Below are 18,424 nucleotides of genomic sequence, written 5' to 3'. Positions count from 1 at the left end.
GCTTGTATCTACTAACTTTACCTATTACTAGGGGCTCCTTTTACAGCACAATGAGCACAGGAAAGAGTATAGTAAGATCTCTTATCCTTTTTTAGCAGGAAATATATATTTTTGAAATGTTACTTTGTATACTAAAAGAATGCTCCCTCTATCTGTGCACCGCTGCCTCCATTTTAACCTGAGTTTATCAGCAGTGCAGTGCGTGCACTAGTGTTAGCACTAGCAGCTCCTCGGCGTCCGGGGGGCGGAGCTTCCTCTGTACACGTCGGCTAAGCAGCAGGAAGCCGCCGAGGAGAAGGCAGTACGCAGGCACCGCATGGCCGCACCCGATATATATTACTGAAATAAGTTAGCAACAGACCAGACCAGCGGTAAAAGTAAGTAGAGTAAGAGGAGAGACATCCTTAATGGCTATGTAGTTTGTAGCTTTAGTGGAACGCCCTGTCAGCTCACCTATCTAGAATAAACACCGACCCTGCCCATACACAATCAGTGGGCATGACAAGAAATACTTTTCTTGTACAGAAATTGACACTGACAGTTGTAGCCACTTGCACCCACTCCCGGACATCAACTACTAGATTATTAGGATACAGCCTATGATGTCAGCACTGGACAGTTTGGGAATAAATATGTTATATCTTAATAAATGCAAAAAATGGTTTTTTTTTTGTGTTCAGATGTATTTGGCACAGATGAACTGTTTTCATTTTCTTATGTTCATTTGCGCTGTACAAACTACATGTGTCATAAAATGTGTGCATATTAATGGTTGGGAAACTGAAAATAGCATTTGGGCTTCTTTTTGCAGAAATCTCAGATCCCTCCCAATGTCCCCCGTAGCTCACACATGAGCTAATCAATGTCCGCTCTTGTGCATTATTGGCTATGTTTACTAAAATGCAGGTTTTGGAATATGAAGGTGTTGCCCTAAGCAACCATCAGATTCTATTTATAATTTATCTGCTACCTTCTAGACAGGACCAGTGCGGTCCACAGGAGCACAGTGCAAATCCCTGGTGGGTCCCACCTCCTCTTCTAATGTCAGGTTTTCGAATATGCTCTGGAAATTGTTAAGTTAACTGGTAGAGCAGGAACCTGAATTAACAGACCATGCACTGTAGTATTTATATTCTCTGACTGGTTGGCCAAGCCTCTGTGGTAGCTTGCTGTACCACTTAAGCCCTTCCCCTGGTGTGCCCTTCATGACAGATTGATTGCTACGAGCAAAATCTCCACTTTTGGAAACCTATATTTTAATAAACATACCCCTAGAACTCCCATGTTTTAAACGGCCGTTCGTTCCATCACGACGGAAACGGTCGTTCCATCATGCTACCAACTCATGAGTGGGCAATAAGTAGCCCTCCAGCTGTTGATGTGCAGGAAGGTCGACCTGACTTAAGGTCGACATGGGCCAAGGTCGACATAACTTAAGGTCGAATTTGCATAAAGGTCGACATGAGGAAGGTCGACTGGTCATAAGGTCGACATGGGGTTTTTCACTGTTTTTTGAGCCGACAAGTGCCGACAGGTGGTATTTCATGCCCTACCATCCACTAGGGCGTGGAGGAGGTTATTAAAGCTGTGGCGAGCGAAGCGAGCCACCGTGCCCGATGCATCGCGAGCGAAGCAAGCGATGCGAGGGTCCGATTGTCATTGCCAACTGTGTCCATGTCGACTGTGTCGACATTCGGATCAAAAAACAGTGAAAAACCCATGCCGACCTTATGACCAGTCGACCTTCCTCATGTCGACCTTTATGCAAATTCGACCTTAAGTCATGTCGACCTTGGCCCATGTCGACCTTAAATCAGGTCGACCTTCCAGCCAGTCGACCTAATGGGGTTGACCTAATGACTGTAGACCTAAGTTCATTCTGACAGATGTACCGATTCCCAAAAAATAGGATGGAAGACTATTATGTACATTAACAGTATGAGATCCTAACGACTGACATAAATTAGCGTAGTTGAGCACAGACACCTGGGGGTAAATTTGCTATGTAAAACCAGTTTCATTTCTTCAGTTGATGCACTTGTTAATGAAGTGGTCTTGTCTTTCAATAACAAAATACAGTGTGCTGTGTATTCTTGTATATACTCTAGTAAGCCCGCTCGAAGCAAAAGCTTTGAAAGCTAGTCTGCTACCTCTGTGTTTGTGCATGTGTGAGAAAGAGATGTAGTTTCACTCTCTGCCAGCAGATGGCAGTGTTTCAGAGACTCACGGACACTAGACACACACACACACCCACATATATATATTATAGATGATTCCATCAGGTTATAATTGTACTATGTGCTTTTCCGAAACATATCTCTTTATTTTTATATTTCTTAATTTTGATATATCTTATATTAACATTTAGAAAAATGAGTTACCGAGAACTGAGATCTCTCCTGGAGGACCAGAGACACTGGATGAGACCTAGAGATGTTGGTGAGTGAAGTATTTAGGGCAGTAACACCTAACTAGAACAGATCAATGTGTGGTATGTCGGCTGCACATTAACTTTATGATCTGCCTCCTACTTTTTCTTGTTCTCACAAGTAAATAACATTGAAACGTTGAGGGTACTTTTGAGTAGCTGAACCGAGTTGTTCAATGGGTTATTGTACAAGATTTGGTCATAAAGAGGTAATAAGACCTCTCACCTCATGTCAGTCACACTGCCCCAATATCAGGCTGGCAGAAACATGGCCAAGCAGTGCGCAATGTGATCAAATTTCTTAGTCTAAAGGCCACATAAGCATCTGAAATTCATCACCAACTTGTCCCGGTGATAACGTCTGGTCAAAGAAACAAGTTTGGGGTGTAGTACACTGCCTTTGATTATGACAGGACAGCCGTTTCCATTACGTTATGGAACTACCATTGAGATGTACTGGATCATCCAGCGTTCAGCCCTGACCTGGTACCAAGTGATTTCCATCTCTTGGACCATTTAAGAAACACCTCGATGGAAGGTGATTCGTAACAGACCGTGATGTTCGGCAAACCATCATGTCCTGGCTTTATGTGCTTGACACCGATCTCTTCTATGACAGGTTAGATGCCGTGGTGTAGTGTTGGAACAAATGCTTAGACAAGTATGGAGACTATGATATATATATATATATATATATATATATATGGGTTAAATACATTTATGCAATGAGAGAGCTTGTTATCTTATTGAGCCACCCATAGAATTAAACCTCTCATGGGCAGAGACTGTTGTTTCATATGTGTGTTTATATTATTTACAGTGCACCCTGTTATATTTATGTCCTGTGTCCCCCACTGGTGATGTGAAGCAAGTAGTGCTATATAATTCTACAACAATTATATTACCAAAAAAGTGTAGAGCTGGTGTCCTTTAAAGTGGAAGAAATTATCACTGTTGGCTGTCAAACCTCATATATATAGCAAGTTTCTAAATTTTCTCTACCGTCCAATGGGATACTGGGTTGAATTCTATGGGGATAGAGATCCTCCGCAGGAGAGACAGGCACATTGAAACTTTCAGTGTGGGTGCACTGGCTCCTCCCCTCTATCTCCCTCCACTAGTCAGTTTAGAAAATTTTTATTTAGTTTGTTATTTTGGGGCGCTGCTTTGACCAAGCAGCTGTCCTACTTCGTGGGAGTCAGGGGAAGTGTCAGTCCCCAGCCTCTTAAGGCGCAGAGCTGACCCTGCTGCAGGACCTCCGTTCTGTGTGGGGCTTGTCACCGCACAGCATTGCGCTGTATCAAGCAAACCCCCCAGCTGCCGCACACCCCTGACTGGTCCGAAGACGTCTGTGGTGAGTAAGGGATGGGGGTCCCACAAGGGGAAAACCCAACCGTTTTGTGCGGCAAGATGGCGGCGGCAGTAGCGGCGGCCCTCATGCAGGGACTGCGCGACCCCCCCCTCATCACACTGGCATAAGGGGATTGCCGCTGGACCACCAGGGATACCCATGGCGGCTTTATTATATGTAAAAGCGCCATTATGCCAGTATAAAAATTGCTAGGAAGCGCCAGCTCTGTGTATAGGGGGAGGGGCTTAGCTCAGAGCGGGACCAGGCTCTGCTGGGCGCGCCCTGTCTCTGCTTCCTGCTTCTTCACGCTTCCAGAGGTCGCCATTACAGCTCCTCAGTGGCGTGGTGGATTGATCCCATGCAGCAGCGGCAGAGACAGCAAGTTATAAGCTATTTAGCGCAGCAGCGTTACCTAGCTTTGTATATTAACACTGTGTATGCCATATCACTGTGTTTTTTGTGCGTTACCAGCTCACTCAGATCTGTGAGCTAAGGTTTAGGGTGTTCTGGTCCCCCCATGTTGCTCTGATTCTACCCCAATGGGTAGTTAAGCACTTTTACACACACCAGTAGTCTCTAACACATAGAGGTACATTTAGATCTTCATACTGTGTATAGTTACAGTTTGATCAAGTCTGTGTCTGTGTGTGTGTGTGTGTGTGTGTGTGTGTGTGTGTGTGTGTGTGCGCGCGCGCACTACTGTGGGGTCTGTGTGCAGCTTCATCATGGTGAAAAAGTTAACATGCATGGTGTGCAGCACAAAATTCATACCAGCTTCACAGTCACAGGTTACCTGTGAGCCGTGTATGCTACCACAGCCTAGTGGTGTGACCACTCAGGTCAGTGGGGTGCCCCCACAACTTGTGGATAGGTCGCAGGCATTTAGTCAGGAGCCTGCTTGGGCCAGCAGCATTAAAACGCTGCTGGACTCTGTCTCTTCCCAGCTGTCTGCTAATACACAGCCATATTGTCTGCCAGGGTTGATATTCTCACCCCTCCTCCTGCTCAGCCTCAAAAGCGGCCTGCTACGGCAATGGCCCCTGATACAGATGATGATGAGGACATCCTTGAAGAAGGAGAGGAGGCAAATGAACAGGAAACTGTTCAGGAGCAGACTTCAACTCATGGGTCTGAGGCATTAATTAAAGCCATTAGAGAAGTGTTATAACTTCCTGGAGGAACCCTCTGAAGGGGATCCAGTCTTCATGACCCAGAAAAGATGGCCTGTGTATTTCCCTGAACAGGCAGAATTAGAGAGTGCATTAAAAAGTGCCTGGCAGAACCCTGAAAAGAGGTTCCAGCTCTCAAAGAGGTTTGCTAATTTGTACCCTTTTGATCCTGTGGGTAGGAAGAAGTTTGAGGAACCGCCAGTGGTGGATTCCTCTGTTTCCCGCCTTTCAAGATGGTGCTGTTACCAGTTCCTGGGGTTTCCACACTCAAGGATGGTGCAGATAGGAGACTTGAAGCAACGCTCAAGTCCATGTACATGGCCAGTGGGACTTCCCAACGCCCAGTACTGGCCAGTTCTTGGATGGCTAAGTCCATTTATACTTGGTCCACGCAAATCCAAGAGGGTTTGTTGGGGACATGTCTGTGACTCAGATAGGTGAAAATCTGTGTCATATTCAGGACACGACACGGGTGGTTTGTGAGGCACAGAAGGAATTGGGCGCTATAAACGCGTGGAATTCTGCAATGGCCGTGTCGGCCCGGCGGGAACTGTGGTTGCGCCAGTGGGTGGCTGATGTGGATTCTAAAAAGAGTGTAGAAAGAATCCCTTTCACGGGGGAAAGGCTCTTTGGTAGTGAGCTTGACGACTGGATTTCCAAGGCTACGGCAGGTATATCCACGTTCCTCCCGTCAGCACCCACTGTTGTAAAGCGCCCTTTCACAAGTCCCTCCCAGCAGTCCTTTCACGGGTCTAAGTTCCGCCCAAAGGCCAGAGGCGCCTCAAATGCTAGCCGAGGCACGAGAGGAAAATTTAGGAAGCCAAACCCCTCAGGTCATCAGGACCGTTCAAACGCGCTGCTTCTTCCAAGCCAGCCGCATGACGGGGTACACCCACCATGAGAGAATCTCGAGGTGGGGGTTCAACTGTCGCACTTCAGCAATGTGTGGGATGCCTCTTGCCTAGATTCCTGGCCCAGGAGTCGAATTTTGCTAGGCTACAGGCTGGAGTTCGCCAGGCCCCCTCCCCGATGTTATTTCAAGTCGGCCCTTCCAGCCTCAATGGAGGATCGGGTTCTCTTACAGGGAGCAATTCACAAGCTCCTCCAGTCAAAGGTAATTCTACCAGTGCCAAGGCAGGAACAGGGTCAGGGATACTATTCCAACCTGTTCCTTGTCCCAAAACCGGACGGTTCGGTAAGGCCCATTTTGAATCTGAAGTCACTGAACCCTTTTCTTCAGGTGTTCAAATTCAAAATGGAGTCGCTCCGATCGGTGATTGCCTCTCTGGAACAAGGGGAGTTTCTGGCCTCAAGGACGCCTACTTGCACGTCCCGATTTGCTCCCCCCCCCTCCCCATCAAGTCTTTCTAAGATTTGCAGTGGGAGACAGCCATTACCAATTTCAGGCGCTACCCTTCGGTCTGTCTACGGCCCCGCGCGTCTTAACCAAGCTCATGGCAGAAATGATGTTCCTTCTCAGGCTCCATAGGGTAAATGTAATACCCTACCTGGACGACCTGCTGATCAAGGCAGAATCGGAGGAGGCCCTGAGGAGTGCACTCAATCTGACCATGCAGGTACAAAGGGACCACGGGTGGATTTGAAATATACCAAAATCCTCGTTGATCCCGAGCCGGAGAATGATGTTCCAGGGTATGACTCTCGACACGGTGGAACAGAAGGTATTCCTGCCAGTCGAAAAGGCCTCAGCAATACAACAATTGGTAAGAGAGGTCCTAACAAACCCTCGGGTCTCGGTACACCTCTGCCTCAGGTTGTTGGGCAAAATGGTTGCTTCATTCGAAGCCATCCAGTATGCCCGGTTCCACTCCAGGACTTTTCAGCTGGATATTCTTACAAAGTGGTCGGGGTCCCCCCTACAAATGCACAGGTGGATTTGCCTGTCAACACAGACCAAACTCTCCCTGCAGTGGTGGCTCTATTCGCCAAATCTCTTAGCGGGTCGCTGTTTCCAGGCATCCAGGACTGGCTTCTGCTAACCACGGATGCCTGTCTCAGAGGTTGGGGAGTCCGTCTACAAGACCGTTGGTCTCCACTGGAATCCATGCTGCATATTAACAACCTGGAGTTAAGGGCAGTTTACTACGCCCTGTTACAGGCGGCGCCGATGTTGCAGGGCAAGGCGGTGCAACTCCAGTTGGACAATGCAACTACGGTTGCTTGCATGAACCGCCAAGGAGGAACGAGGAGCATGCCTTGTATGAGGGAAACCAACAAGATATTCTCCTGGGCAGAACACCATGTGAAGGCCCTGTCGGCAATCTTCATACCGGTAGTCGACTACTGGGAGGCGGACTTCCTCAGTCGTCATGACCTCCACCCCGGGGAGTGGGGACTTCACCCTCAGGTGTTCCGAGAAATTGTGGATCTTTGGGGGCTCCCTCAGATCAACCTTATGGCCTTACGGTTGAATCGCAAGGTGGACAGGTACTGTGCACGGACCAGGGATCCCGGGGCGGTATGGATGCCCTGACTTGGACATGGGTTTTCCAGTTGGTGTAAGCGAATTCGGCATCAAAGAGCAGAAGCCATCCTAGTGGCACCAGACTGGCCTCGAAGGGCTTGGTACGGGGACATTCAGGCCATGCAGGTGGAAGACCCGTGGCGTCTTCCTCAAAGAAAAGATCTTCTCCAGGGGCCGTTCGTCTATCAGGACTTACAGCGGCTGCGTTTAACAGCCTGGAGGTTGAGCGGCAGATATTAGGCCACAAGGGCCTGCATCCCTCGGTTATTACACCATGACGCGTGCCAGGAAACCAGTCACAGCTTCTCACTATCATGTGATATGGAAGAAATACATAGCCTGGTGTGAAAGAACTAGCTTGCCACCAGCCGTATTTCGTCTTAATAATCTGTTAAGATTTCTTCAGGCTGGCTTGGAGCTGGGTCTCCGGTTGGGTTCCTTGAAGGTCCAGATCTCGGCTCTGTATTTTTTCAAAAGAAGCTGACGGCCTTGCCTGAGGTTCAAACCTTTTTTACAAGGGTTGCTGAGGATTCAGCCTCCTTTTGTGCCACCCACTGCGCCTTGGGACCTGGATGTGGTTCTCACTTTTCTCAATTCCTCTTGATTCGTTCCTCTGGAAGAATCTGAGTTAAAACATCTTACTTGGAAGACTGTTGTCCTGCTGGCTTTGGCTTCAGCCAGGCGGGAGTCTGAGCTCGGGGCGCGGTCCTGTAAAAATCCATACCTGGTGTTCCATGAGGATAGGGCGGAGCTCAGGACTAGGCCGCAGTTCCTACCGAAGGTTGTGTCAGCGTTCCACCTCAACCAACCTATTGTTGTTCCTTCCAGCGCGGTACATCCGGATATACTCTCTCTTTGGATGTGGTACACACTCTCAAGGTGTATGTTAAGCGCACAGCTAGAATCTGTAAGACGGATAGTCTATTTGTGTTGTACGATGCGCAAAAGAAGGGCTCTCCTGCATCTACAAGGACCATAGCACATTGGATTCGATGCACGATACAACAGTCCTATGCAAAGGCTGGTTTGTCCCTTCCTCCGTCGTTGAAGGCCCATTCCACCAGATCTGTGGGGACTTCTTGTGCGGCTGCCCGAGGGGTCTCGGCCCTGCAGCTGTGCAGGGCTGCAACTTGGTTAGGTCATTACACATTTGTAAAATTTTACAGATTTGACACTCTGGCCAGGGAGGATTCCCAGTTCGGACAAGCGGTTCTACAGCAGATTCCGCACATTCCGCACATTCCCACCCGTTCTGGTAGCTTTGGGACCTCCCCATAGTATTCAACCCAGTATCCCATTGGACGGTAGAGAAAATTGGATTTTGGGTACCTACCGGTAAATCCTTTTCTCGTAGTCCATATGGGATACTGGAAGCCCGCCTCTGTGCGGCATTTCTGCTGTAAGACACTGTTCCTTACACGGTTAGGGCTTGTTGTCTTTCTTCAACAGTCATTGGTGAACTCAGAAGTTGTTATGATTCACCTCCTTTTATTATTTTTTTGTTTGGTTTGGGTGTGCTGTGAGAATCTCACCACGTGATTTGTTCACATACCTTCTCACATAGCTCTCCTTAGGCACAGTTTTTCATTAACTGACTAGTGGAGGGAGATAGAGGGGAGGAGCCAGTGCACCCACACTGAAAGTTTTAATGTGCCTGTCTCTCCTGCGGAGGATCTCTATCCCCATAGTATTCAACCCAGTGTCCCATATGGACTACGAGAAAAGGATTTACCGGTAGGTACCCAAAATCATATTTTCATGTCACCAATGGGTGATTGTCGTATAAAAATAATATATATGCTGCACTCAGTTGTATACTTCCTAAGAAATCGATCCTATGGGGAGGCATCTGGCCAGTCCCCTGGAAATGGAATTGTACTACTGTAAATGAGATAGGTGGGAGGTATGGTCTCAGGATAATTTCAATGCTTTACAGTAGGATTTCTTCCATGCTCTTCATTAAGGGAACATCAGGAGCACTTAGTCCTCGGAAAAGTAACAAAATATACCAAGTACACATTATAATCGTCTTTAAATCTAACATGGTTAACAGATAATAGCTAATGCAGAGTTGGCTGCAAAATTAAATTCTAGTCATTTCCAAGTCTTCTCCTAGCAAAAGGATATTGCTAAATTCCTGTGGAAATTAAAATTTTCATGTTTCAAATTTTGGTCAAAATTATTGATCACATTCTCATTAAAAAAGTGAATTGTGATAAATCTGGATAATCTGAAACCTGTATCTGACTAACTCCAGATAACTGCAGGTGCAATGGAAACATTGGGAAGTGATACCTTGTAAATCTGCGTTATCACATAAGAAATAGAATAATGATTTGGGAGATACACCGGATGAAGATTCTTGGCCTGTAATTCGTGAGCGATTATCTAAAAATTCAATCTCCACCCTGATTAAGGAGAATGCATATAAAATGTATTATCGCTGGTACTTGGTACCAGCTAGACTAAATAGAATGTATAGTTCAGCTTCTCCCCTATGCTGGAGAGGTTGTGGTGAGTCGGGCACTTTTCTGCACATAAAATAGCAGCTTATTGGGAAGAAGTAGCAAATTTATTAAGTAAAGTATTACTAACTAAAGTAACTAGGGACCCATGGTCTTTTCTGCTAGGACATTCGATAACTTCTCTAGACCCTCTTTCAGAAAAATTAGCAAGCCACATACTTATGCCCCTTTCCCACTGCAGCCTTAAAACGGTATTTTGCCGATTTTTGAGGGCAAAATACCGTTTAAGGCTGCAGTGGGAAAGCGCCAGAGTTGAAATACCGTTTAAAGTTAAACGGTATTTCAACCCGTTTCCAAAGCAGAGTTTTACACGGTAATCTACCGTTTAAGAGGCAATGGGAATGCATCTTAAACGGTAGAGATGATGGCTGATTTTTTCAGCCATCATCTCCGTGTGTGTACGCTGCCGGGCTGAAAGATTAACCACTTTCAGCCCGGCGGTACGCCCCCCCCCCGGCGTTTATACTCACTTGTCCACGCTGCCCCGCTGTGTCCGGCTGGCTGCTGCTGCGGCTGGATGCCGTTAGCGGCGCTGGTCCGGCCACATGCCCCGCCTCCCTCCGTCCTGCTCCACACGGAGCAGCACTGGCCACCAATGTTTTTTTTTGTAAGCCAGTAATATATAGATTGCTGGCACATGCCAGCAATCTATATATTTCTGGAACCACTGGGCACCAATGCAAAACGTAAGCCAGTAATATATAGATTGCTGGCACATGCCAGCAATCTATATATTTCTGGAACCACTGGGCACCAATGTAAAACGTAAGCCAGTAATATATAGATTGCTGGCACATGCCAGCAATCTATATATTTCTGGAACCACTGGGCACCAATGTAAAACATAAGCCAGTAATATATAGATTGCTGGCACATGCCAGCAATCTATATATTTCTGGAACCACTGGGCACCAATGTAAAACGTAAGCCAGTAATATATAGATTGCTGGCACATGCCAGCAATCTATATATTTCTGGAACCACTGGGCACCAATGTAAAACGTAAGCCAGTAATATATAGATTGCTGGAACATGCCAGCAATCTATATATTTCTGGAACCACTGGGCACCAATGACAATCATAAGCCAGTAATATATAGATTGCTGGCACATGCCAGCAATCTATATATTGCAGGCACCACTGGGCACCAATGATTTAGTTATTAGGCAGTAATGTATACATAGCTGGCACTGGCCAGCAATGTATATATTACTGTCCACCATGGGTTAAATTGAGCCGACATATAGCACAAATGTCGACGGCTGCGGGATTTGTACACACCACTGGCCCCTCCCCCACCTTTTATTATGTGAAAACAACTGTGGGTGTGCACCTTTTTATCCCTGAAAAGCCAATAAAGTCACAGGCACTCATTTGTGTTGTAAAAACGTTTTGAAGAGCTAAAACGTTTTACCTGCAATGGGAATGGGACTTAAATGGCATTTAAAACTGTAATCTGCTGCAGTGGGAATGCTAAATACAGTTTAAGATTACCTGTAATTTAAAACGGGTCTGCAGTGGGAAAGCAGCATAAGTGCGGCAAGATGTCTTGTTGCATCACACTGGAAGAATCAAAACCCTCCTTCAGCTCAAACAGTGACAAATAAGATTTGGTTTGTAGCTTCAATGGAGAAAATAACGGCATTTCTACAGAACAACTCCATAAAATGTATTCAAATATGGAATCCATGGTATGTTTTTACACAATCTTTACAGGGCAGGAAAAAATTTGACCATCTTGAGAATTTAGTATTATAACCTTTTGCATGGTAACTCATTTGAAAAAGCATCTCTGAAGAACTCTTACAAATTAAATATCCCCGGGCTATATTTTTTATTATTTTTTTTTATACTATGTCCTTCAACATTATTGATCCGAAATAACTTAAAATGTTAAAGTAAGAGTAGATATGGTAACAACACTTTCAAAAGGTATAGGAACAATTTTACAGCAAAATGTATGTGTCAATTTGCAATTGTATGGTTTGTTCTTTGCAATAGCTTGAAGGACATTATCCTATTTTATTTTATTTATTTTAATTTTTTATTATTATTATTATTATTTTTTTATGTATTGTGCATTTATTGAGAATCTTATACATTGTATATCAAATCTGAATAAAATATGTTAAACAAAAGAAATAGAATAAAGTGTTTTATTGGCTGTTGCATTGTCAGGCTCCGGAGACTTACTTCCTTGGCAGGGGGCTACCGGCGGGGTGCATGTGGCGGTGGGCAGCACTACAGGCTTGGGCTGGCAGGGTTACATCTCTGTGCAGCGCATCAGGCGTGGGGTCTCAGCATGGCGATAGTGCACGAGGATTGGGCACTGGAGACTGAGGGTTGTTAAACTCCAGATCCAGCAGGTGTCCTCTTTACAGGAGGTTGCCATGTTGAAGTCCCTGCACTTGGTTCTGTGTTGCCTTAAAAGGGTGTTTAGGTTTCCAGCCTCTGTGCCAGTACTTCTAGTTGCTTACTGTGTAAGGTGCTTGAGTCCTGAGCTCCTGTGGTAAACCCTTGCTGCGCCTGTTCAGATGTTGCCTGTTCAGATGCTGCCTCTCTCCTCAGTTGACATATGGTTGCTTAGCCTGGTCCTGGAGGGTATACCGGTTCTGACAGTCTCCACAGTATATCTTCAGGCCAAAGTCTTCACAGTATAGATCTTCAAGCCACAGTCTCTGCAGTATAACTTGAAGCCACAGTCTTCGCAGTATAACTTCAAGCCACAGTCTTCACAGTATAACTTCAAGCCACAGTCTCCGCAGTATAACTTCAAGCCTCAGTCTTCACAGTATATCTTCAGGCCACAGTCTTCACAGTATAACTTCAAGCCACAGTATTCACAGTCTAACTTTAAGCCACAGTCTCCGCAGTATATCTTCAGGCCACAGTCTCCACAGTATAACTTCAAGCCACAGTCTCCGCAGTATATCTTCAAGCCACAGTCTTTGCAATATAATTTCAAGCCACAGTCTTCACAGTATAACTTCAAGCCACAGCCTCTGCAGTATAACTTTAAGCCACAGTCTTCGCAGTGTATCTTCAAGCCACAGTCACTGCAGTATAACTTTAAGCCACAGTCTTCGCAGTATATCTTCAAGCCACAGTCTTCGCAGTATATCTTCAAGCCATAGCCTTCATAGTATTTCTTTCTGAAAGCTACAGATACCAGCTTTTCTCCAAGACTGCAATCCATTGTATACTACAGTTTTTGTCTTTCAAGCTTCATCCCTCAATGCCAAAGACTTTATTCATTAGAGATTATTACTACTGAAGTTCGTATCATCGATTATTCTTTTCCATTGTATTGCAGAATTAATAATTAAAGCATTTCAAGCTTTCTTCAGTATCCTCTGCATTCTTCCACAGTTACATGAGTAGACATTACAATCGACCTCCAAGTTTCCATCCTCCAGTCGGTCCCTCAGTTCCCCAGCACGCGCCAGGTCCCTCATCCCGGCCTAGTATGACATGCATATATTTGTATAACCACATAGACAACACTAGAATAAAAAACAGGCTCTTAATTTGTGACTCTAATCGAATAGTCTTCACTCTGACTAGGATGGGAGAGAGCCACTCTGATTGGTTAAAGGTACACAATGTATTGTACAATTATACAATATAATACATTCATAAATTGTATCAATAAGAGAAACCCAAACCGTATTTGTTTTAGGTCAGTGATTCCCAATATTGGTAATCATGGCACAGTACGGGTTTTAGTTAAATTTATGCTTAAGCATATAAAAAATTTACAAGTTTCTTAATTGTATCAGAAAACTTTATACTGATAATTTAAAATATTTTTAAGAATATTTTAGTGAGATAATACACCTAATGGGTGTATAGCACAACCCTGGGGGTATGTTTAGCAGATCCATGTCACACAAGCTTCCCAACCCTGTAGCATTTTACCATCACTTGTTTCTCAATTAATAAAATGGGGGAAATTTACTAATATGTGTATTCTACTTCACATGTGATGTTGCTATGGGCATCAGAATCTACTTCTTATTTATTTAGCACCCTCTAGAAGATAGTAGACATGATCTGATTCGTAGCCCATAGCAACATCACATGTGAAGTAGAATACACATATTAGTAAATTTCCCCCCATGGATGAAATGTAATAGGGTGCGATTTTTTTAGTACACTAAAAAATGACACCAAATCACACTTCACATGTACGATTTCTGGTGAATTTTTAGTAATGGGAATGTGATTTTTTTAGTGAAGGGGCATTTTTTTTATCAACCGGTTTTTACTAAAATTAAAAAGGTGTGGGGTCCTGCCCTCCAAGTGTAACCTTTGGCCCTTCTTCTGGTTCACTCACAAAGGCAAATTCCTTCTCAAATGGACAAAACCATGTGCACTGCAGGTGGGGAATATTTGGGTGGGGTTTTACTTCAAAGTGAGATCTATATTGCAGTGTAAAAAAAAGCAGTCAGTATTTTCCCTGCACAGAAACAAAATAACTCACCCAAATCTAAATCTCTCTGCACATGTTACATCTCCCTCCCTGCAGTGCACATGGTTTTGTCCATTTCAGAAGGAATTTGCCTTTTCGAGTGAACCAGAATAAACCCCTTTGAGTAAACATGCCCTCATGTCTGCTGGTCCACGTTTCTTGGTTTGTTTGTTTTTTTCACCCCTGGATGTCCTAAAGGGACAAGAGGACAGACTGGACTAGGTAAGTATAATTATTTTTTTTTACAGGTTCCTATTGCATTTTTTTACTGGACAAGTGGACCCAATCTACGTGTCAAGGTAGGTATGTACAGTAAGTAGTATGTGTGTATGTATGTATCTAGGTTATTAAAGTTTTACTGTCTTTATTTAACATTGGTCCTGCTGTGGAACTACAAGTCCCAGTGGGCCCTTTAATGCCCTGCATGCTGGAACTTGTGTTTCTCCAAGTCTCTGCAAGCAGGAGGCTTGCTGTGACGTATAGTTCACCAGAATAACCCAATGTTATTTATTCTGTATTGTACACAGAATATCAACCTGACACCCACCGCGTGTGCTAGAGCCAGGTCATTGTTTTCTGGTGATTTTTGGTAATGTTATGGATGCGATTTGAAAAGTATTACATTTGTGATTTCTATACTTTTTTATTGAAAAACATCTAGATGTGATGTATACTGTGCAATTTTTTTGGTCACGGCAAAATCATATGATTTTTAACGCAAATTGCACCCTATTACATGTATTACACTCCCCTGTCCCCTTTCTCCCATATGTGCAGAATACAACACAACGTTTCTCAGATGGGACCAGTCAATCCTGCTGAGCTGGTCACATGAAGTGGCTGATGATTACATATGATTACTGTATAAGTCCACTTGAAATGCAGATCCGGGCTACATAATGCTAAGAGGGGATCTATCAGCAGGTTTCTGCAGTATTGCATCTGATATATTTATGTTAATAGCCCTATTCCGCTTCTTTGATTGATAAATGCAGTTATGGTCAGCATATGTCTGTCTCACTCTAATGTGTGTCCATTTTTTAGAGCAGGTGCTGTATCAAAATATGCAAAAAAAACACCTCTTCACAAACAAGCATGCATTTGATTCTACTTTATAACCAATAAATGTGATTATTATTTCTGCTCATGTTATTGATCAACACTTTGATATTCAGATGTTACCTGTTGTCAATTATTATAACTGTGATATATCTTTTCAGATGAACTTTCCCCTATCATATTTGCGGAGAGGCTGCGATCAGAACGCAGTCAGAATGCAGAATTGACAGTTCAAGGGCAAAATTCTGAACATATAATAAGAGGACAAAGATCTACTCGACAGAGAGAACTGAATGTTAGACACAGGAGCCAATCTCCTCAGAGACTTGCTAGGGAGCATTCAGAAATAATGAGAAGACAGCCTACTTTACATCCTGACCATTCTGAACGTATGATTGCAGAGAGACCAGGCCAAAACCCCATTGCTGGCCCTAGTCAGCTTCTCCGAAACCCACGCCTTGGACCAAGTCAGCGTATCTCAAACCCCCGCCATGGGCCAAGTCAGCGTATCCCTAACCCCCGCCCTGGACCAAGTCAGCATATCCCAAACCCCCGCCCTGGACCAAGTCAGCATATCCCAAACCCCCGCCCTGGGCCAAGTCAGCGTATGCCAAACCACCACCTTGGGCCATATCAGCCTATTCCAAACTCCCGCCCTAGGCCAAGTCAGCCTATCCCAAACCCCCGCCCTGGGCCAAGTCAGCGTATGCCAAACCACCACCTTGGGCCAAATCAGCCTATTCCAAACCCCCGCCCTAGGCCAAGTCAGCCTATCCCAAACCCCCGCCCTGGGCCAAGTCAGCGTATGCCAAACCACCACCTTGGGCCAAATCAGCCTATTCCAAACCCCCGCCCTAGGCCAAGTCAGCCTATCCCAAACCCCCGCCCTGGGCCAAGTCAGCGTATGCCAAACCACCACCTTGGGGCAAGTCAGCCTATCCCAAACCCCCACCCTGGGCCAAGTCAGCCTATCCCAAACCACCACCCTGGGCCAAGTCAGCCTATCCCAAACCCCCACCCAGGGCCAAGTCAGCCCCTCCCATACCCACACCTTCATCTGAATCGCTTGGCTGCTTTTTGGTCAGAATTTTCCATGCTCCCATCTCGCATTGTCACTGAGAATGATCGCAAGGATTGCTGCGCAATTTGTGTATTTGATTATGATAATGGGGAGTGGATTACGTTATTACCTTGCAGGCATGCATTCCATACCCTTTGCATTTCACAATGGATGCAAATAAGCCCCAGCTGTCCTCTGTGCCGTAGGGTGAGCTTTCAGCAGAGAACATATATAAACATGTGTAGTCTCTTGTAACTTCCAGAGGAAGCTATGCTGTAAATGTCATTCTGATATTCCAACATTTTGTCAGCTATATGTTCTGTAATTGTACAGACCCGTATGCAGTAATCTTATATTTTGGGATGCAGTGACCCATCCACTTGTAAGATTATGTTAGTGAAGACAAGGCTGCATGCGATAAGCCAGTGTCATGTTGTAAGAAGGATGAATGGAGGCAGCATGGAAGACAAACTAATAGAAGCAGCAGGATTAGAGTGTGGAAAATAAAAAGCACTCAATCATTTAACATCAGTCTTACAGAGGTTGTTGTTTTGGAGCAGCCCATGCATTAGAATTTGGGACTCCTGCTGAACTAGGCATCTTGCAACCGCATCTGCATATGTTTTCTCCTTGTGAGTCTTGTATCTTGCTGGACTTACTACTACAAGGATGGGCCAAGCAACAGGCATTAATGATCTAGTCTTGTTATCTTGTTATCTAAAGTTTGTGTTAAACCCAACTGTTATATTTTTATTGCAGTGTATTTCTTTTACAATAAAAATACTGTTCTGTTTCATAATTTGTCTTGAGTGTTTGCTGAACCATTAGAAAGCACTGGGAACCATTGTTATAATAAAGCAATTCCATTGTAAAACACATACAGGACAGATTCTGGGGGGGGGGATGCCGCAAGCACCACAAATGCTTTTGATGCATCCCGCTACTCTCCACATGTATATCGGCGTCTATTGACGACGTATGCATTAAGATTTTAGCAAAGGATGGCTCTTGCAGTAAAAGCTGTCCTTTTGCTGATAGGACTTGTAGGTTCAGAATCAGAATCATCTTTATTGGCCAGGTAGACTTGCGTATGCTTGGAATTTTTTGTGGTAACAGTGCAGCATCAAGCAGGGAACACAAGGGGAGGTGGGAAGAGAGGCATAAACATACATCACATACATTTCACATATATCTAGAACAGTTCGAGTTAGTATTTGGTACGTTCAATACTGTTTAGTTGGTGGACAGCTATTGGGAAGAAGACTTTTGTAGTTCTTGTCGTCTTTGCTGGGATGGACCTAAAACGTCTGCCTGATGGAAGGGGTTCAAACAGGTTGTGGCCATGGTGTAGCTTGTCCGCCAAGATCTTTCCTGCACGCTTATTGACCCTGGCTAGGTACAGTTCTTGGACAGTGGGGAGCTCCGCCCCAATGATCTTTTCTGCCATCCTCACCACTCTTTGCAACCTTCGTCTTTCGTTCTCGTTTGCTCCTCCGAACCAGATTGTGATAGAGAAGCAAAGGACAGACTCTACTATGGCAGTGTAGAAGATGAGCAGCAGCTCCTGCGGGATGTTGAATTTCTTGAGTTGCCTCAGGAAGAACAACCGCTGCTGAGCCTTCTTGACAGTTGTAATGATGTTGGGACCCCATTAGAGGTCGCAGGAAATCTTTGTTCCTAGGAATTTGAAGGAGTCGACCCTCGACACTACTCTGTCAGATATTATGAGTGGGTGCATGGCATTTCGTTTCCTTCTGAAGTCCACCACCATCTCCACCGTTTTGAGGGGGTTGAGGTCAAGGTTGTATCCGCTACACCATTTAGTTAGCTGATCCACCTCCCGTCTGTATGCCGACTCGTTTCCATCCATGATTA

General features: G+C 45.0%; 1 protein-coding gene across 1 annotated transcript; it reads left to right on the top strand.

Annotated features, from left to right (window-relative positions):
• Window positions 1-255: 255 nt before the first annotated feature.
• On the top strand, window positions 256-17,320 carry LOC146027977 (uncharacterized). Its single transcript, XM_083158289.1, has 3 exons — window positions 256-377; window positions 2,369-2,439; window positions 15,651-17,320. The coding sequence occupies exons 2-3, from the start codon at window positions 2,373-2,375 to the stop codon at window positions 16,802-16,804; spliced, it is 1,221 nt and encodes a 406-aa protein (XP_083014415.1). The 5' UTR covers window positions 256-377; window positions 2,369-2,372; the 3' UTR covers window positions 16,805-17,320.
• Window positions 17,321-18,424: the final 1,104 nt, after the last annotated feature.

Source organism: Crinia signifera, chromosome 1, assembly GCF_055691185.1.
Source record: "Crinia signifera chromosome 1, ASM5569118v1, whole genome shotgun sequence".
In the NCBI taxonomy this organism is placed as follows: domain Eukaryota; kingdom Metazoa; phylum Chordata; class Amphibia; order Anura; family Myobatrachidae; genus Crinia; species Crinia signifera.
Note: the sequence above shows the minus strand (reverse complement) of the source record. Positions and strands in the feature narration are given on the sequence as shown.

Bases quoted from the DNA above. Each gene is read 5' to 3' on its own strand.
- LOC146027977 (XM_083158289.1), top strand. From the start codon at position 2,373: ATGAGTTACCGAGAACTGAGATCTCTCCTGGAGGACCAGAGACACTGG. The intron at 2,440-15,650 runs GTGAGTGAAGTA...ATATCTTTTCAG, and splicing joins GATGAGACCTAGAGATGTTG to ATGAACTTTCCCCTATCATA.